We start from the raw sequence: 20,815 nt of genomic DNA, 5'->3' as shown, positions 1-20,815 counted from the left end.
TTTATTTTTTTAATATTTTTATTTGCGATCTATTTAAAAAAAAAATAAGCAAATGAGATAACAAAATCATAATCTAACTTATATTATTGATATACAGTGATATTAATAATAATATACAATATTCATATCAAATGTTCTTATTTCTAGTGCTTATATTAACAAACTTAATACTAATATTTAATACCGTAGTAATATATGTTATTAAATATTTAGTACTTAATTCCTAAATGGGAGAATTAGAATATGTTGTCTTTTGAGTCTAGTAATTTCTGTTTTAACGGGGGGCAAGAAAAAATACTTTAATATTATTCAGTACAATTTACTTTAATTAAAAGGATGCATTTTGACACTTCTCATTTAACAATAAAAATGTATGATAAGTGTATAAAGGCATTCGCTACATGCGATGATACGATCGCATAAATGAAGAGTATCCAGATGAAAATTGGACGATATGTGCAGGATCCCGGTTGAATCATTTGTTGAATGACGAATGCAGGATTGATCCGATTTAGAATATGTATATGATGTATAAGCGATTTAATTGCAGCGCGCGGGTTGGGTGTCGAAACAACGAAAATTGATGTGCGAAGTGTCTGACGAATGTTGACGTGGGAATTAAACAAAACGAATTGTTCAAATCCTTTTTGATGAGTTTGTTGGTGTATAGGCATGGTGAGTTGTGTTGTGGTGTTCTCAGCTGTGGTGAACTAAGCTGTCTTATTAGGGGTTTTCCGGGTAGAGTGGGTGCAAGCTAAACTCATTTAAACAATTTCATTGCTGTCATCTAATAACATGATTGCCATAGGATTCTGATGATAAGTGATTCTGTGTAAATATGCTGTACTAAATCTTTTAATCTCAGCTTTAACAAAAGGTATATTAAGATCTGTATGAATGGCTTTATTTGTTATAAAGCAAGGGGCGTTTGTAATTAGTCTTATGGTTTTTGACTGAAATCTTTGTAAAATTTCAATATTTGAATTACTAGCAGTGCCCCAAAGGTGCACACCGTAGGTCCAGATAGGTTTTAGTATGCCTTTATATAATAGTAATTTATTTTCAAGATGTAACGGCGATTTATATCCGAGTAGCCAATACAGTTGTTTGGTTTTTATGTTTAATTGCTTATTTTTAGCTTGTATGTGCTATTTCCATGTTAACCGTTTATCTAAGTGTATGCCGAGGTATTTAACGCAATCAGTTTTAGGTATAGCATTGCCATTTAAAAGCAAGAAAGGACTATCGCTTCGTTTACTTTCATTCTCCAGCAATCTAACCAAGTTTGTATCTTATTCAATTCTTCTTGCACCAAATTAGTTGCTTCAGGAGGAGACTGGCTTGACGTCAATAGAGCAGTGTCGTCAGCATATGTAGCAATTAATACATTTTCAGTTTCAGGTATGTCCGAGGTAAAAATGGTGTAAAGTACAGGACCAAGCAAACGCTCTTGAAATCAATTTTTTCAAACTTCAGCGTCGCGGCCGCTTTTATTTAAGTATACGCCGTACACGATATATGGACATGAGGTATTTTTAACAGTAATTTGCCGCTGCCACGTTCATTTAAGGATTTTTATTTAGACATCGCGCGTTAAGAGAATTTTCAGGAAAATTGCAATTTCTTCGTTTTCAAACTTTACTTATTAAAGCGCTGTCAAAATCGAATTTGCAACCAGGGATAAAGGGATGATCAACTTTTCCCACAACAACCGGTTCTAGGCACCGGAATTGACCCGGATGAAAGGAAACAGACTGCTTACCTCGCAACGCTACGATCGACCACAACACGTGCGGAAAAAAGAGATTCCGAAATGCGTGAGTATGAAGAGCTTGACACGCTGGCCGACAAGAGTAATGCTTCGAAAAAAAACAACCACCAGATATTCACCATTCGCTCGTTTCGTTGAGCAATACCAAAAGCTCCCTCAGCATCGGGCAGGACCTCTCCGAGCCGTTCCATACCAAACGAGGTTTCAGACAAGGGAGGGAGTCCCCGTGCAACTTCTTCAAATTACTGCTTGGGAAAATAATTCAAGCTACAGAGCTTAATCGGGCAAGAACAAGCAAGCAGTGTATAGCTGCTGGCTTACGCCGATGATATTGATATCATTGGCTTCATCACCCGCACCGTTAGTTCCGCTTTCTCCAGACTGGATAAGGAAGGAAAGCAAATGTGTCTGGTGGTGAACGAGGGCAAACCGAAATATCTCCTGTCATCAAACAAACAGTCGTCGCGCTCGCGACTTGGCACTCACGTCACTGTTGACAGTCATAACTTTGAAGTTGTAGATAATTTCGTCTATCTTGGAACCAGCATCAACACCAACAACAACGTCAGCCTCGAAATCCAACGCAGGATATCTCTTGCCAACATGTGCTATTTTGACTAAGTAGGCAATTAAGAAGTAAAGTCCTCTCTCAGCGAACAAAAATCAAATTCTATAAGTCACTCATTATTCCCGTCCTGCTGTATGATGCAGAAGGCACGGACGATGATGAGTCGACGTTACGAGTTTTCGAGAGAAAGGTACTGCGAAAGATTTATGGTCCTTTTCGCGTTGGCCACGGCGAATATCGCGTTCGATGGAACGATGAGCTGTATGAGATATACGACGGCATTGACATAGTTCAGCGAATTAAAAGATAGCGGTAACGCTCGCTAAATCATGTCGTCCGAATGGAGGAAAACACTCCAGCTCTGAAAGTATTCGACGCAGCACCCGCCGGGTAAAGCAGAGGAAGAGGAAGACCTCCACTTCGTTGGAAAGACCAGGTGGAGATGCAGCTGACTTCCCTTAGAATCTCCAATTGGCACCACGTAGCAAAAAGAAGAAACGACTGGCGCGCTATTGTTAACTCAGCTATAATTGCTTAACGGTGTCTACGCTAGTAAAGAAGAAGAAGAAGGGCTGTTATTGCGGTGATCTAACCCCGTTTCGATGGATCGGATGATGAACTTATTTCAGTGTAAGAGCCTTGTTTTTATAGCAATTTCCATTATAGACCTGACAAAATAATATTTTTTTGGCATTTAAATTAAAAACGTTCTCGGAATCAAGTCCTCTGATAGAAAAATTTTAAACTTGGCGAGATATATTCTCCAAATTTAGAATACATAATTGCCTAAGACAATGGTGCAATCTCCGAAGAAATTATTCAGATCGGATTATTATAGCTGCCATATAAACTGACCGATCAAAACCAAGTTCTTGTGAGGGATCTTTTGTATCTGCGGAGGGTATTATAGCTTAGGTGCAACAGCAGTTAGCGTTTTTTCTTTTAGATAAGTATCTTAAGCATTTGTAACATAAGTGTTTTTTCTGATAAAATGATCTGAATAATTTTTAAGAATTATAAATTTTGATGTTAAGACAACATAGGCTTAGAATGAGCCGAGTATTTGGCATATATCTACAGCGGAAAATTATCTCGGGCCGATATATGTATGTATATGATGATGTACATATATCATACATCAAAAATGAGTTTAAACCCCAATTGTTTTTTAGCTTATTAATGTTATTCGCCAGAATCTTATTAATTAAATATTTAGATATTTATATTTTTTATTTAAAACCATAATAACTTAACAACAAGTATAAAAATGCTTATGGTTATTCCAAGTATAAGTATGAAAGTACATATATCCCTTATTTTCTATAACTAATAATAACGTTTAATTAACAAGTCGATCGACGACTAGCATCAGAATTGTAACAAAAATATTAAAATACAAATTTAATTGCATTTAACAAAATTTATGTAATCTAAACAATATGTGTATATGAGGCCTTCATATACTAGCTTTATTTATTGTTGAAGATACATGACTTCCGGTATCTTTTTTTCTGCAGTTCTTAATTTGTTATCAAATTCAATTGCTACTTTCTTATAATACGGTCCCAACTCTTCCCTTACTCTGTCATACCATTTACCCAACTTTGGATGATGATTGAAAGGATCGAATCCTATGAATTCTGCAAAAGATAGGATGTTGATTTCCAGATGTTAATGAATACAAACTTACATACATACGAGTATAAGCATACACATATATTTGTAATAATAAAATATTTTAATTTTGAAAATAACTTACTTGGTTGATCGATTTCGCAAATTGCCATCAGATCAGCATAAGAAATATTTTCACCAATGACAAACTTGTTTTTATTTAGAAAGTGGTTTTCAAAATTCTTCAAATTTTGATTTAGACATTCTGTTAAGACACTGACCTACAAATAACATAAAAAAGGAGAATATGAGTATTATATTTTTTATACTCTTGCAACACGTTGTTACGAAGTATAATAGTTCTGTCCTCCTAACGATTGTTCACATAAATGATTATAATGACGAGACGAGTTGAAATCCGGATATGCGTCTGTCCATCCGTCCGTCTGTCCATGCAAGCTGTAACTTGGGTGACCATTGAGATATCGTAATGAAACTTGGTGCACGTGGTCTCTAGCAAAAAATGGTGAACAAGTTCGTAGATGGACATAATCGGATCACTGCCACGCTCACAAAACACCATTAAACTGAAACATATAAATTCCATAACTAAGCTCTAAATAAATATTGAACTATAATTTGGCATAGTGGATCGCAGTCGCAAAGGGCACCTGTGGGTTGAAATTGAAAAAGTATATATCTCTTAATCCACTAAACCTACAGTAAATTCGCCTAGAGAAAATATTATAAGAACCCCTACTGAGACAGTGCGAAAATGGATGAAAACAGATCATATTCCCGCAATCACATTCATAAATTTCATTAATTCTTTCACTTTCCATTATACAAATCAAGAAGCAATTACTATAACGGGATAAAAATTAGCACGAATAGTGTCTTTAAAGAATGTCATCTTCTGACCAAAAATTATTCAAACCGCACCAAACCTTTCAAGCCCCAGCGCCTAAGTTGACTTTAGGGGAAAGATATAAGTTTTGCAGTAACCTAACGTTTCATACTCTTGCAACTTGCAAAGATAAAAGCCGGAGAAATAAGAATTAAACATTCATTGTGAAATCATGAAATTCCTATATTACAGTATTGAGCTGATTTTGTCTATTTTTTTGACAATACCACATATCGCTAACAGAAATAGGTGCTCACAGAAATAGGTACTCATGGGTATCTCACCCATGTAACTAATGTTAATGTAATTTAATGTAGAGATTGACCTATATTTTCTAGAAAAAGTTTGCAATAGGAACTGGGGTCCATATATTCAGTACGTGGAGGCTTGAACAGGTTTGGGCCGATTTGGATAGTTTTTGGTCATAAGCTGCCACACTTCAAATGCAGTATTTGTACAAAGTTGTATTCCGTTATATTAATTGATGCTTTATTTGTACACCGGAATGTAAAACCGAAATTTAAAATTGTGTTATATGGGAAGTAGGTGTAGTTCTAGTTGTACATTTCGCCCATTTTCGCACTGTGACATAGAAATGCCTTAAGAATCTCACGTACCAAATTTGGTTGAAATCGGTCGTGCACCAATATAATTTATGTGGTTTCACATAAGAGTGGGCGGTATCACGCGCCTCATCCAATTTTTACCCCGGCTCCTTTAAAGCGCTCTCACACTATATCTGGTTTAAAATTTTATGTCCCTGTCGGATTTAGTTATTGATTTATGCACTTTTAGTAATTTTTTAAAGTACCTTTAAGTGATGAGTGGACGGGGTTATTTTCCGTTTTCATCCATGTCGGATGCTTAAGGGATTTGTTCCCAGCGAATATGGTTATTGTAGCTTAGGTGGTTTAGGAGATATGTACACTAAAGAATTTGGAGGGCGGGGCCACGTCCATTTTTTCAAAACTTTTAGCCCAAAGTTTAGTACTTAGTTGTGGCAAATTATAGGTTTTCTATTAACAGCGTTTTGTGGTCCGATTACGCCCATTTACGAATGCGACCTTAAAAACACGTGTACAAAGTTTCATTAAGATATCTCAATTTTTATGGAATGTAAGTATTTACTTATATTGGAATATAAGTATATTTACATATGTCTACTTTTAGTTGATATAAACAACGTTAGGTAAACAAAACTATTATACTCTGCAGCAAAATCACTAAATATTCTATAACAAGCAGACCATTTTACTTATGTATGTAATTAGGTTCATACATGCGTTAACGTACATTTTTGTCGTCAGGAGATGCCTTGTTTAAAATAGGTGAAAGCCACTTTTGTTGAAAGTAATTACCGCATGCCATTGCGGTATTACGCTGTTGCCACTCAAGGAATTCATCAATACGACTGCGACCATAATTGCGTCGTGGATACCAGTGCTCCGGTACAATTTTTTCCCGATTTAGGTGTCGAAATATGGTTATACTCCCAACCAAAGATAAGTTCTCGTCATTTATTACAGGCAAGCACTTGAATTGACTTACTTTATCACGAAATTCGCCAGTTAAATGTTCACCTGCAACAAAAATAAAACAGTACTTAAAACTACTTGTTTTGGAGAGGATACATTGCTGAACTGCTACAAATTATCTTTATGAGCCTGTTTAATGCAGGTTTAAGTTTTTACATGTTTAGGAACAAGTGACGGAGATTTACTACATATACTTTTGTAGGTATTCACAGATTGAATTTATGAAGCGTAGTTTTATATCTAGCTCAACAAAAACTAAATTACTACTTTCTGCTAATAAAAATATAATGGATTGTCAAAAAAGTCTTGCGGTATTTTTATTGAATTTTTTTTTATTTTATTGAAATTGAAATGAATTTTTGATGACTCATGCCCAGCTCTTGACCGATGCTACGGCTGCTACTATGCCGGTCTCTTTCGACCAATTCAGCGATTTTATCGTAATTTTCGACGACAGGCCTTCCGGAGCGTGGCGCATCTTCGACCACCTCTACACCAGAAAGAAACCGTTGAAACCATCGTTGTGCGGTGGAAATGGAAACTGTATCGGGTCCATAAACTGCACAAATTTTATTTCCGGCTTGAGATGCATTTTTGCCTTTATCGTAGGAGTACTATAAAATATGCCGTATTTTCTCCTTATTTTGCTCCATGTTTGCGACGCTATAACTCACGAACGACTTAGAAGAAACGACAATCAATCAAACACGTGTTAGTGAAATGAGCTTTCCAAAAAGGTATAGCATGACCCGATGCGACGAATAAAACTAGAACTACAGCGCTTTCAGCGCCAACTAGCGAAAATACCGCAAGACTTTTTGACAACCTATTATATGGCGGGCTTATTTGAAATTTCTTAAACGTACTCAAAAATTAACTGTATTATTTACAACTCTGACTTGAAGACTTTGACCCACTAGAAATTTTATGGGCAGTAAAATTGACCTTAACGATATAGTAAAACGGACCATAAACAATTACATAATGCCCACTGCTAGCAATTTTGCATACTTTTCGATTATTGCAGAACTGCAACTGCAATCTACATTTCTGTGGTCATATACTAAACCTACTCTGATATCATTATATTCTTTCGATTAAAGAAATTAACACTCGAGTACATTTATAAAATTCATAGACGTAAGTGGAACAATATTTATATGTACATACATATGTACATAGTGAAATAAACATGCATGTATGTATGCATGTATGTTCGATTTGTTTACTTTTCGGCTAAAAATGTCAAATGAAAAGCTAATTTAATCTTGTTGATATTGAAATTTATCAGTTCACGAGTTATTTGCGTGAGTTACATACATATATATGTGTACATATATTAAATTTCATATACATATGTATGTATGTTTAAGAATTTAAAAATTGATCTTAAGAGAATGAATGCATATTTAAATATATTTTGAACTTTAAATCAGCGATAATAAGTTATATTATTGGTATGCAATTAAACTGAGTATAAGCTGAAGAATTGATTAGAATAAAGTATGTAGATAGAAAGAATAAAATTAATACGTTTCTTGAAATTTGATTATATTTCGAGATGAGGTTGACTTGAACAAAAACTGGACATATGTATCGGGTGATTTTTTAAGAGCTTGATAACTTTTTTTTAAAAAAAAACGCATAAAATTTGCAAAATCTCATCGGTTCTTTATTTGAAACGTTAGATTGGTTCATGACATTTACTTTTTGAAGATAATTTCATTTAAATGTTGACCGCGGCTGCGTCTTAGGTGGTCCATTCGGAAAGTCCAATTTTGGGCAACTTTTTCGAGCATTTCGGCCGGAATAGCCCGAATTTCTTCGGAAATGTTGTCTTCCAAAGCTGGAATAGTTGCTGGCTTATTTCTGTAGACTTTAGACTTGACGTAGCCCCACAAAAAATAGTCTAAAGGCGTTAAATCGCATGATCTTGGTGGCCAACTTACGGGTCCATTTCTTGAATGAAATGTTCTCCGAAGTTTTCCCTCAAACTGGCCATAGAATCGCGAGCTGTGTGGCATGTAGCGCCATTCAGTTCAGTTCTTCCATTTTTGGCAACAAAAAGTTTGTTAGCATCGAACGATAGCGATCGCCATTCACCGTAACGTTGCGTCCAACAGCATCTTTGAAAAAATACGGTCCAATGATTCCACCAGCGTACAAACCACACCAAACAGTGCATTTTTCGGGATGCATGGGCAGTTGGCCACCAAGATCATGCGATTTAACGCCTTTAGACTATTTTTTGTGGGGCTACGTCAAGTCTAAAGTCTACAGAAATAAGCCAGCAACTATTCCAGCTTTGGAAGACAACATTTCCGAAGAAATTCGGGCTATTCCGGCCGAAATGCTCGAAAAAGTTGCCCAAAATTGGACTTTCCGAATGGACCACCTAAGACGCAGCCGCGGTCAACATTTAAATGAAATTATCTTCAAAAAGTGAACCAATCTAACGTTTCAAATAAAGAACCGATGAGATTTTGCAAATTTTATGCGTTTTTTTTTAAAAAAAGTTATCAAGCTCTTAAAAAAATCACCCGATATATGTATCAAGTCACGTAGTCTTCACTCTATGACGCTCATACATAAACACACATACATACATATGTATGTTAATTAAACATATGCTGATTAAAAGAAACATTCATTCACACAAGTCAAAACCAACAAGAGATAAATTTTATTTACATAAATGTGTCAAATTTAGTTGAGTACTTATGAACTTGTTATATTAAGCTATGCGCAGGTGGGATGGTTTGAAACGATTTTACTATTGCCACATTATACTTTGATCATTTGGAAAATTTATTTGTAATCATCATTAGAATATGATCAACATAAAATGTACATATGTATATACATTTGTATGTATGTATGTAGTGTTTACTTGCTGTTGTTGCATTAAAAATCCACCAAAGCGCGTGTAATTCAGAAAGTTTTTTTTTTTATGCTAATTAAGAACGTGCTTCCTCGTCGCAAAGAATTTTTAATCTTTAACATAAAAAACCGTTTATGTTTCTTTCATGAATTTCTTGTTAAGAATTCGATAATTTTTTATGTCTTACAATTTATTCGAATTCAGTTATCACTCAAAAACATATTTTCATTAGTTGAAATCTTTAAAAAAAAATATTTTTAAATCATAAAAACAGAACGAAACGGCTTATTTTGACATTATGAAATACAACACTTTTGACAAATTGTTGTTTTTAGGCTAACGATACAACATTTTATATTTGAATCTTGTTCTGGTACATAAACAATATCATATTTAACTTTTGTTGCGAAATTTAAGCAGATAAAAACGTATGTTAATGCAGTCTAATGCAATGTAAAATGGCGTTATATTTTTTTAGGACCACCAACTTTATTCTGATCAACATTGTTAAAGAGCGCGATTCATTAATTACCATAAGCAGACTCTACATACACTTCGAAACAGTTGCTTTTTCTGAAACCCACCTTAATAAATACATATGTATATACAGCACATATTTATAAACAATACCTATACTAACGAAATGCTGCAGGTGACTAGAATAATACTATGATTTTTAGTTCTATTCGACAAAACATTTACATACACTCTAAAAACGTTTGTATTAGTATTTAATGCATGCATATGGTATATATTATACACTAGGTAAATATTTTGTGTATCTCTTTTTGAATCTTCATAATTTTAGGACACTTAAATAATCGACGAAAACGAACTTTATCACATTATACGAGTATTTACTTCAAATTTCAATGTATAAAAATATTTCGTATTATCGGGAATTAGTAGTATTTTTGCTTGCCTTTAAGTATTGATATAGGTATCGCTTCGAAAGGTATTTTCGATGCTTCCAATAATATATATAATGCACGACTCGACTGATCCAAAAAATTAAAATAAAATTTTACTGGTTGCATTTTCGCCCTTTTCGGTTTAAAAGCAAAATTATTAGTAAAAGCTTTATGCAAAACTAAACTAGAGGGCTTCAAGTTACTGTTTAACTTTTAATAATTCAACCTTTCCGTCTTTGATCGGTGTTTAACGTAAACTGAGCTGCATTTGAAAATGACAACTATTTAATAAGCGTCGGATGACTTTTAAACGGGCTACGCTGGCGCACCAATATAAACGACCGCACGAGCAATGCAGTGAACGAAGTTAGCGGCACCTGCAAAAGCCGGCTGATCGAATGTTTTCATTTATGTTTTCGTTTTGTTGTCGGTCTTATCTCTTCATTGCTTTTCCTATGCAATCTTAAAGTCTGTTGTTCATTCGCCAGATTATTTGCCTGGTTCGCTAACGCATAATAAATAATTGTGATAAAGTACAAATAACTAAAACTCATACATACATATGTATATACATGTATATGTGTTTGTTCAAAAATGTATACGCACCAGCCCCCAAAGATATGCATATGTATGCAAGTATATTGTCTTATTGCATACGTGCATATACTATAGTATGTCTGTAGATTTCATCGTTATAAATACTTATGACTTTTTTAATGTATTTTATATAAGGCTATGAGTAAATCGTTAACTTTGCTGTATGTGGGTTTGGATGCAATAATTCAATATGGTGAAAAAGTCATAAGCGCTAATTCAATGTTTAAATTTTTTATTATTTGAACTACTGAACATACAATATAAATAAAATGTACAGAACTTGTTTTTGCTGGTGACAATATGTATTAACTACAATTTACATTTAATTGAGAACTTTAGTTAAATAAATGAACGTCTTACATTAATGTCCTTACTAAAAACACATCTGCATAAAATAAATGAATCTATATTTACAAACGAATAACGTTATATTTTATAATTTACGTGTTACGTGTGATTTTTTATCCGTATTTTAGAACGATAACAAAGTCTAGTTGTCAGTATACTAGTCATTATTGATATACGAGTTTTATATTTAATTGCGATTCAGCGCTCTTTCAAATGGCATAAGAGAGCAGATATTACTTATGGGTTTATTTTTTGGCAATTCTTTCGTATAAAATCTATAGAAAGACATGAAGATTCATTGTAAATGCATGAAATACCTTCACTTCCCAAATTCTGAAACGAAGTAAATAATACGTTTTCACAAGGCATTTACAGAATAACGACTCACTTAGAGCTTCATAAGTTATTCAATTAAAAACGTGCGCAAATATGTATATAAAAAAAAACAACGCATACAAATTTTTTGTGAACATAAGCGCCTGTCCTATCTAATCATAACATAACATCTAAAATACTAACGGAGTTGTCAAGAGCAAATGTTGGGATGCGTTACCTGAACTAACAGGCTCGTGCAAATACACAAGGTTTAATGAGTTCAAAAACAGGGGTACAAATTATAACTATAAAACTCCTAAACATCCACCTGAAATACATACATACAAACAAACATAAAAATACAAGTATTTTTGTTGTACAATATTTTTAATTTAATACGAACATTTTATGAATATAATATTACAATAAAAACGTAATTAGTTGCATTACTACATAACACCAGATGTTAAATAAATATTGCTTTAAATAAAGAAAATGTCGGAAGCCGTTTTAATCAATGAGCAAATTAGCCTGTAAATTAAATAAAATGAATATTATATTATATTTTTTACATAATTTTGCGTGTAATTTACGTACTTGCGCAAAACGTGTCCATGAGCTTCCACGCCATATTGTGAGTTTTTCAAGTTGTGATATATTTTTAAATTTTCCGTTCAATGTTCTGTAAATTCCTAGATAAATATGATAAATGATATACTTAAAAGAATACATACCTCTGAGTTACCAATTGATATGCCGTTTTTTGACCTATCTGAGGCAGTACTTGCAATTCTTTCATAGAGCCAGAATTTAATAAATTTAATACTGCCGCTCGATGTTTCAAAATATTCGATTTCTTTTCTTTTCCGTTGATGTGTGAACTTGACTTTTGCCGGTCAGTCGTAAAGTAACTCTCAATTATGTTGTTGTTTAAGGAAGATTTACGATGACTTGCCTTGTTATGTGCTTTTGAGACTTGTTTGGTTCCTCCATTTCCATCCTTCTCTTTCCGTCTTTCAATATACCATATATTTTCTTTTTGTGGCATTGAGCTTAGCGTTATCACAGAAGAATCGTTTACTCTCTGCAATTCAGTTTGTTCCCCAATTTTCGAAATGCGACTAGAACGTCGTAATGCTTCATTAATACAACCTTGTCCTCTTAAATCATTGAATGAACTGTGTAATACCACTTCCCCCCTTACTGCAGAAATCCGCCTAGATCTTCTTATTGCAGTTTTGTAACGTTTAGCTTCTTCATCGATTTCCATTACTTTCAGAGACATCTGTTTTATCTTAGAAGAATTTGCAGAACTATTTAATTCTTTATTAGGTGCAGATGGGACTTTGAAAACTGGACTACTTGTAGCAAACTAAAAACATATAAACATTCATTATAAGTATTAATAAACAATGTTGGTTTAAAAATTACCAATTGACATTTAGGATCATTCCTTAAAAGAGAAGAATCTAATAATATTGACTCGGATCTATTTGCATCGTCCGAAGTTTTAATATTTGATTTAACATTTTCTTTTAATACTTCTTGTATAATAGTCTTTAACTCATTACGGAGTGCAAGTGGAAGTGGTCCTGCACTAACTGAATCAGCCGTACTTGGCCATGGAGTGGCCATGATTTCAGACCGATGTTGAATATTATCCTTATTTAGATCTTTTAAAGTTTCCATTAATTGTGACATTTTGCTATCCATCACGTTTTCTATTTCTACCATACACTTTCGCACGACGGGACTGTAGCTATTATTGAACACAAAGATGGGTATATAGTATATACATATATTACATACAACATTTAGAATATCTATACCTTATGACTTTACTTGATGCGATCCCATCATTTCCTACCACTGTTGATGATGACACATTCAAACTCATAATCGAAGCTCGAGAATCGAGGGATTTATCCATTATAATGGTTGATTCTCGATTGGTTTGTAGCAATTTTGAGTGCACTATAGGAAGTTCAGAGACAGAAGACTGAAAAAGACCTGTTTGCTCTCTAAAGATATAAAATTTGTATTTAAAATGAAAAATTAATTTTAAGTTATTGAATTAATTTACATACTTTTCCTTTTGCTTGGGTGTTAAACCAATTTCCGATCGGTTCAGTTTATCGGCATTAGCGTATCTTTTCAACTTGCTCGGAGTACAAAATGTGTTACTATGATAAATAGGTTTTAAAACCTTTATTCCCATGTTGATGGTATTTTTAGAAAATGGTGGCTTGGCAGGTACTGGTGTCATGAGCGGTTTCTTTGGAGTTTTCAAGCGATTTTTCTATAAGAGCAACAGTATTGTATAGTCAAGTAAATTAACGGAATTTCAATCATAAATTTCCACCTCGACTGTAAACGCCCATGTACTAATAACAAAACAAAAGAATAATAAAAACATGTATAACTAAAACTTTGACTTTTTAATATATTTTTCTCTCTACCTAATATTTCCTAGTAAAAGATGGATGGCATGTGTATGAAGTTCGGCTGCGCAACTTTAGCCCTTCCTTACTTTTATTTTTGTTCATTTTGATATACTCAAGACCGCAAAATATGATATCAAATATTGTGGGTTTCAATAAGATGGTATCAATTATCGTCAAAAGGCATTTATATATTAAATCTTTTTGAAGTAAGCGTCAGATTTAATTCAAAATGGATAACGCCAGTGTAAAAACACGCAGACAAGAGTGTGACTATCCGAGCAGTAAAGTCCTGACGGCACTTCAACAACTCTTGGAAAGACAATTTTCATCGAAATCGTTTACTTATGAACTGTTGCCAGCCACTAAAAAAGGTGAAAACTACATAGGAATTGTGTATCGCGTTTCAGTTAAATTAAATACAAGTTGCGGCGTTCGTCTTTCTAATATAATTCTTAAAATGGCACCAAGAAATTCCACAAGACGTAAGCAATTCTTTATCAGGCCCTGTTTTCTGAGGGAAGCTCTTGCTTATGAGGAGGTAAAACAAAATATTTTACAGAAAATAAATTAATATAAAATGTTTTCTTATTATTCTCAGTTCTTACCAATGATAGAAAATTTTCAACGCAATAAAGGACTAGCGGAAGAATACTGCTTTCATGAGTATGCTAAGTGTTTTTACACTTCAACAGATGAATTCGAAGAAGTAGTATTTTTGGAGGACTTAAGTTTACAAGAGTTTGGGGTGTTTGACCGTTTCGATGATTTCCAATTTGAACATATTGCAATAGTAATGCGAACATATGCAAAATTACATGCAGTCTCTTTTGCCATTAAAGACCAGCAGCCTAAAGCTTTAGATAAATTTCGAAAAATTGAAGACATTTTTCTCCAACACAAGAATGTTTCAAATTTAAATATTTATTTTGAGGGACTAAAAAGGACTGCGCTGGCATGTTTGGAACAGGAAAGTGATAAGTATAAGCAAATCCTGGGCAAATTTTTTAAGCGTCCATTTTTTGAAATTTTTTCGGATCTTATTGATGGTAAAAAATATGAACCATATGCAGTATTATGTCATGGAGACTGCTGGAACAATAATTTAATGTTTAAAATGGAGGTAAATAATGTTTACGAAAATTATCACAAAGAAATAACTTATTTTAATGTGGGATATGAAAGGACACCGATGTCGTCACAATGCGTTTGTTGGATTGGCAACTGTTGCGTTACTCGTCTCCAATTAGCGATCTGATGTACTTTATTTTTACATGTACTACAAGAAATTTCAGAAAAGCACATTACGGAGATGTTCTAAATGTTTACTATGAGGAATTAATTAGCCACATCAGCAGGTAGGACTAATTCTGTTATTTACTAGAAAGTTCTAGCAACAACAATAAAAAGTTTTCTACATAGACTTGGATCTAATCCATTTAAATTGTTTCCCCGAGAAAAATTCGACGAGGAATTAAAAAAGAGAGGGGCTGTTGCTCTACTTTTTGCAATGATTGTGCTACCAATTATAACATTAAAAAGTGAAGATGTGCCCAACCTTGAAAATCTTAGCGAGCAGGCAGAAATTGGGAAACTGAAAAATTTAAAAGACTCTGGTCTTCTATGCGAAGGAAATTTACAGGAGTACAGCCAGCGAATGCGCGACGTTATCATTGATTGCATTAATTTTGGATATATACATTAATGCTTCATTCAAAATCATTTTTAAATCTAAACTTATTTTTAATTAATATAGATTAGTTACCTTTATATCTGTTGCTATAAAATTTATGTGCGGTGAGTGTTTCAATTGTTTCACACTTTGGGCAAAACGAAGAGTTGATAAGGTCTCAGATAAATCTGAACGATGAGGACTAATGCAAGCCAAAAGTGTTAAATATGAGTTATCATTGAGCGAATCTGAAAATTAATTATTCTAGTTATATACCTTATAGCTATTTATTAGAAATTACCTTGTAAAACTGAAGTCAATACACTATCACGATATGGTACCACTTTATGCCCAAGCGCTTTAGCCTGTAAAACTTTACCAATGGATAAAAGACCTTGATTTATGTTGACTCCTTCTGACATCGCCATTCCTTGATGACCTGTTCTGCGCACACCCTCTGAACCAGCTAAATCTACTAAATTTAACCTGGTACTAAGAACACCATTTCCAGAAAAAGTATTTATATGAATTGTAAAAATTGCATGTGATCTTGAACTTTGTGAATTCATTTTGGTTGGTCTCACATGTCTATTCTTGTTACCTTGGAGTAGGACACTATAACAATCTTCTAAAGATTTGAGAACCTTTCGAGTGCCACCCGTACATTTGTATCCTAAAAGTAATATTTTCTAGTCATTTTTTATATTTTAAACGCAATATTTTTTAAACTAACCTCGAGAAGAGATTGGATCCATACTCTTGTCACTTAGCAAGTCAAACACTTTTTCATTATATATTTCTATAAATGACGCGTTTAGCTCAATTGATCCTAAATGGCTTTTTGAAGTATTATTCAGAGATGTGTTTAGTATTTCTTTCAAACATCTTGGAATAATTCCGACAAACTCTCCGTCACAAGCCTGTAAAAGTTCATTGAATAAATCACTTCCAATAACCAGATATTGGCATACAAACGTTGTAATTAAGCCCCATCGAATAAGATTTACCAGTACCAGTTTGCCCATAAGCTAACGCTGTACAATTATAACCTTGTTTTACTTTTTCAACTAAGAAACTAACATCACGGAATAACTGTTCCTGTGAAGCATTTGGGCCTAGGACCTTATCAAAAGTAAATGGTCTTCCGTCCGCAAGAAGCACCTAAGTGTAACAATTGATTAATAATTTCTTCTATTTCTAATGAATATTCATACATTGGGAGTGCCTTCTAGGTATGAAATTACACTTGAAGAGTCCTCTTGAAATCCTTGTGCATCTCGTACTGGTCTTTCACGAACTATTATTCGTACGGCACCATTATCGCAATGAACATCAACATTTGACATGATTATTCCGCACTTTTTATGTTTAACCTGTGTTATAAATGCTTAAAATATAAACTTTTAAAATATAGCCGCGTTATATGAATTCGAAATGTCAGAGATGCATTGTAGGCATTATATATACATTACAAAGCGATCACAGTACTATCAAATATTCAAATGAAACTAATACCACTTACGCTGCAATTACACGATCAAGAACTTGCTTTCAACTTTATGGCACAAACTACTTGTCAATATTGATTTATAAATGATATAAATAAAAGAGGCACTTTACCTCAAATTCTCACTTGTTCTCTAATATTAGTACAAAAGAAATGAAAGGCAAAACGAAATAATTGAATTATAATACTTACATCCATTAAACATCTCGCGACAAGTGATGTTTCAAAAAATTATAATTTCTTGGTTTTCTACAACCAACTTTACTCCCCAACTCGCTGTCAAAATCGAAGTTTTCATCCACTCAGCCCTGCCGCTGCGTTATTTACGTAAAAGTTTATTGTATACTAACTGTCAAATCTATTGCCATTGCCATTGCCAAATCTGTATGTGGGCATTAGTTATAATAATATAATAACGAACTGATCAGGCCATTTTATCCAGTTGGAAGAGAACATTCAAGCTTTGAAGGTTTCTGATACAGTACCCGCCCGTGGAAGCAGGGGGAAAAGAAGACCTATCTGCAATTGGTATGTCGATTTGGCGCCAAATAGCGAAAAGAAACCATGGGTGCGTTGTTGTAATCTCGGCTATAACCGCGTCAGCGTTTTCTATGCCAGTACAGAATAATAAAATACCGCGTGTATTGACTAACACTAAAGTTTAAAGACAGTTGGAAAGCCAGAAATCACTATATCGAGTAGATTGATCTTAGAGAAAAGCCTGAAATTGTTGCATTAATTTTTGACAATACTCAGGTATACTGAAGATAGCAATTTTAGGCAGATAGCTCATGCATTGGCCGGTATATTCGGTTTAATCTCTGCACAAATTTTTTGTGCAAAATTATAACTATTTGTGTTTAATTTATATATCCCAAAGCAAAGGAATGGAATTTAAAATTATGATATAAAATAGTAAACGCGGTAAACACGGTAACACCGTATTATTTCCTGAGGTATAAAACTACATATGTATCCAATTATTACCATAAGTTCTATGCAATACATTCTAATATCTCAGATGTGAAATTTATTTTATTTTTTTTTATAACAAATTATTATCATTAATTGTGTTTCACGAGACATCCGAAAATGTGATAAATATATATCCGGAGGATAAAATCGAATTCTTTTAAAGAAATTTTGCGATTTTACTATTGCCCTCTTCTTTAAAATTTCGGTCGCAAGCCACTTTTTTATGCAAAAAGCTTTGTTTCCTTGCTTTTTTGTATTTAAGAAGCAAACTACACTCAGTATCCACCAAGTTATCCACTGTTAAATTTATTAAAAATTCATTTTTAAGAGTTCTTAAACTTCACTTCTTCAATGCACCTGCACGCCGCGCAAAATATTTGTTAAGTATCAGCTGAGTATCTGCAAAACAATATCAGGGTTGCAATATTGCCGCAGTTATTTGCTTGCTCGAACATCCCCGTAGTTATCAGCCGATTTCATTACGATGTATGAGGAGATGTCAAACTGACTTGTTTTCAGAAAGTTTTGGGCGATTTAGTTTTGCTCCTTTCTGAGATTAAGACTTTAGACCTATTAAAGGCAGGGTACGCCAACTTAAAAGATTTTAAACCATAGATATCCATCCACACTTTAATGTCCTATACCAAGATACTTTTTGACGTGAAACGCCTTTAAAATCGCGCCGAAACATAATGGTACCAGGTTTAAAAAGTGAACCGTAACGAAAAGGTCTATATCATCGTACCTTAATAATTAAAAAACTATTAGTCTTAGAAACAAAAATATTTCGCTTATATAGTCAGTTCACTGTTATGACATTGAGTTCGTGTCGGGGTCGAGTGGGGCGGCGGGGGAGGCATACTGCGTTAACTGTGCATGGGTACCCCAATGTCCGGCGCCGAGCGAGCGAGACGGTTTCGGGAACCTCGCAAAGCTGCTGCCGCCGACCTCGCGGGTACCTCTACCACTGGAATACCTATACTTATGGACGTAACGAATGAACAGACGATCGATATATCTATTGGATCTGCCACGGAACTGAGAGATGTCAATATCAGTAGAAGTGAAGCAATTCAATCACTCCTGCCATATTCAGCAAACTTACCAAAACTAATACCGAACTCTCAGACAGACTTGGAGACTCCAATCGTTCTATGTGGCGATTTCAATTGTGATCCACAACAGAACAGCTATCTCGTTGAGTTCATGAGGAATGAATTAGGCCTCAACTACGTACAAACATCACCGACAACATTAGGCAATACCACTATAGACTGTACATTCACCAGAAATATTAATGTTGACATTATGCCGTGTGTTGCTTATTTCACATATCACAGACCTATGTTAAATAAAAATTATTGTCGAATATTAATCGTAATAATAAGTAATTTATGTTTCTATTATGTACCTGTTCTTTTTTATTAAATACTTAAAACAGCGTCAATCTTGTTTTCATTTCAATCTTTTACTTTAAAAGGGATTCGCTAACATAGACGTTTCACGTTAAAACCAATGGCCGACTTCCCCGGCACAGCCCCACCCGATTTTTTTTTGTTAGTTAATATCTGACTAAGTTATAACACCATATAGTGTCTCGCTTATCGTCATTTTATATGTGACAATGAATTTCGCCCATATGAACTACCAATCTCTTCTGGGGACCAAGTATCATGTGTGCTAAGTTTCATTAAAGTACCTAAATTTTAACTTATCGCTAGAAAGAACGAACGGAGAGAATTTGACTCTTCTTGTCATCCTGATCATTTATATTATATATATATATCTTGATTAGGTGACTATCAAGACTGTTATATATATATATAAAGGATTGGTTATCTACCTCGGCATAAAACCTCTGAAATGTGAAATGATGTAAAAAGTTGAGATCGGGGAAAAAAATTAAAAATTCGGATGATATTATGCGTTTCTACAGTAAAAGGTGGATATTTTTTATTGGTAATTCCTGAAATAAAAAAGAAACATTTTTAGCTTCAAGTTTCAATACATTACATTCTACAGTACATACTTGTCATGATGTTTATTAACGCTATCCGTATCATCTGGAAGTTTTTCAGTATTTGTTTCATTAAATCTTTGCATTTTTACCGTTGGTGTTCCTGTTGGAGGATGTGGATAGAAGCCTACCTCGGATGTTTTTCCTTGCCCCAAACTTGTCGACACTATAGTTTTATCCACTAATATGGAACTAGATGTGGTATTCACTGGAAATGCTACTCTCTTATTGAGATTCAATCGAGTACGTCCAGGTGGTTGAGTTACGTTATTCAAAAAGGGTGGATCATTCCAACCCGGAGTAAGTGATCCTGAGTACAAAACCAGTTCCGTAAATTATATTTGAAGCCATATTGTTTGAATATTTTGGACTTGTTTCTTGATAGTTGTTACCTGGGAAAGGTTTAGACTGTTGTGTAGCCGGTAATTTTTCCGCCATAAATGTTATTTTAAAAGTGCCAAATATCCAAAACTGTGACAATCATTGATATTTTCATTTAGTTTTCGCTTTGCTTTATCGGTTCAAAGTCAAATTATCGACTTTTAGTGATGGAATAATACTTTGCAACAAAAATAGTAAACAATTTATTTTTTTTATCTCGCATTATTTCCACATTTTATAAAGTTTTTATGGCTGGGATTTAGAATAGCATCGCCGGATTTTACCCCTCCGCCAAAGTAATCGGAATCGTGCCGGATTTACATATATTTATTTGGCTAGATAACCACAATGGCTGCATCTTGTATGTAATTACAC

General features: G+C 34.0%; 4 protein-coding genes across 6 annotated transcripts; 1 reads left to right on the top strand and 3 right to left on the bottom strand.

The window, feature by feature from the left end:
- Nucleotides 1–3,550: 3,550 nt before the first annotated feature.
- On the bottom strand, nucleotides 3,551–10,494 carry LOC126760435 (glutathione S-transferase theta-1). Its single transcript, XM_050476060.1, has 4 exons — nucleotides 10,199–10,494; nucleotides 6,154–6,440; nucleotides 4,099–4,234; nucleotides 3,551–3,979 (listed from the first exon to the last, which is right to left on the bottom strand). The coding sequence occupies exons 1-4, from the start codon at nucleotides 10,311–10,313 to the stop codon at nucleotides 3,813–3,815; spliced, it is 705 nt and encodes a 234-aa protein (XP_050332017.1). The 5' UTR covers nucleotides 10,314–10,494; the 3' UTR covers nucleotides 3,551–3,812.
- A 1,321-nt stretch (nucleotides 10,495–11,815) lies between these two features.
- LOC126760433 (kinesin-like protein Nod) lies at nucleotides 11,816–19,871 on the bottom strand. 3 transcript variants are annotated; one of them, XM_050476058.1, is made up of 12 exons: nucleotides 19,148–19,871; nucleotides 16,775–19,080; nucleotides 16,536–16,721; nucleotides 16,294–16,480; nucleotides 15,862–16,233; nucleotides 15,654–15,808; nucleotides 13,535–13,746; nucleotides 13,277–13,468; nucleotides 12,879–13,206; nucleotides 12,182–12,819; nucleotides 12,045–12,129; nucleotides 11,816–11,978 (listed from the first exon to the last, which is right to left on the bottom strand). In XM_050476058.1, the coding sequence occupies exons 2-12, from the start codon at nucleotides 16,904–16,906 to the stop codon at nucleotides 11,958–11,960; spliced, it is 2,508 nt and encodes an 835-aa protein (XP_050332015.1). In that variant the 5' UTR covers nucleotides 16,907–19,080; nucleotides 19,148–19,871; the 3' UTR covers nucleotides 11,816–11,957. The 3 variants fall into 3 exon arrangements, with proteins under 3 accessions (XP_050332015.1, XP_050332014.1, XP_050332012.1); XM_050476057.1 differs by having other exon boundaries at nucleotides 16,775–19,384; nucleotides 19,454–19,871; XM_050476055.1 differs by having other exon boundaries at nucleotides 16,775–19,871.
- Nucleotides 14,106–15,658, top strand: LOC126760434 (uncharacterized). Its single transcript, XM_050476059.1, has 4 exons — nucleotides 14,106–14,429; nucleotides 14,490–15,011; nucleotides 15,074–15,246; nucleotides 15,311–15,658. Exons 1-4 carry the CDS (start codon nucleotides 14,121–14,123, stop codon nucleotides 15,591–15,593), a joined length of 1,287 nt encoding a protein of 428 aa, XP_050332016.1. The 5' UTR covers nucleotides 14,106–14,120; the 3' UTR covers nucleotides 15,594–15,658.
- A 91-nt stretch (nucleotides 19,872–19,962) lies between the features above and the next one.
- On the bottom strand, nucleotides 19,963–20,764 carry LOC126760436 (uncharacterized). The gene is made up of 3 exons (XM_050476061.1): nucleotides 20,452–20,764; nucleotides 20,072–20,369; nucleotides 19,963–20,008 (listed from the first exon to the last, which is right to left on the bottom strand). The coding sequence occupies exons 1-3, from the start codon at nucleotides 20,495–20,497 to the stop codon at nucleotides 19,996–19,998; spliced, it is 357 nt and encodes a 118-aa protein (XP_050332018.1). The 5' UTR covers nucleotides 20,498–20,764; the 3' UTR covers nucleotides 19,963–19,995.
- Between the last annotated feature and the right edge of the window lie 51 nt (nucleotides 20,765–20,815).

Source organism: Bactrocera neohumeralis, chromosome 5 (genome assembly GCF_024586455.1).
Source record: "Bactrocera neohumeralis isolate Rockhampton chromosome 5, APGP_CSIRO_Bneo_wtdbg2-racon-allhic-juicebox.fasta_v2, whole genome shotgun sequence".
Lineage (NCBI taxonomy): Eukaryota > Metazoa > Arthropoda > Insecta > Diptera > Tephritidae > Bactrocera > Bactrocera neohumeralis.
Note: the sequence above shows the minus strand (reverse complement) of the source record. Positions and strands in the feature narration are given on the sequence as shown.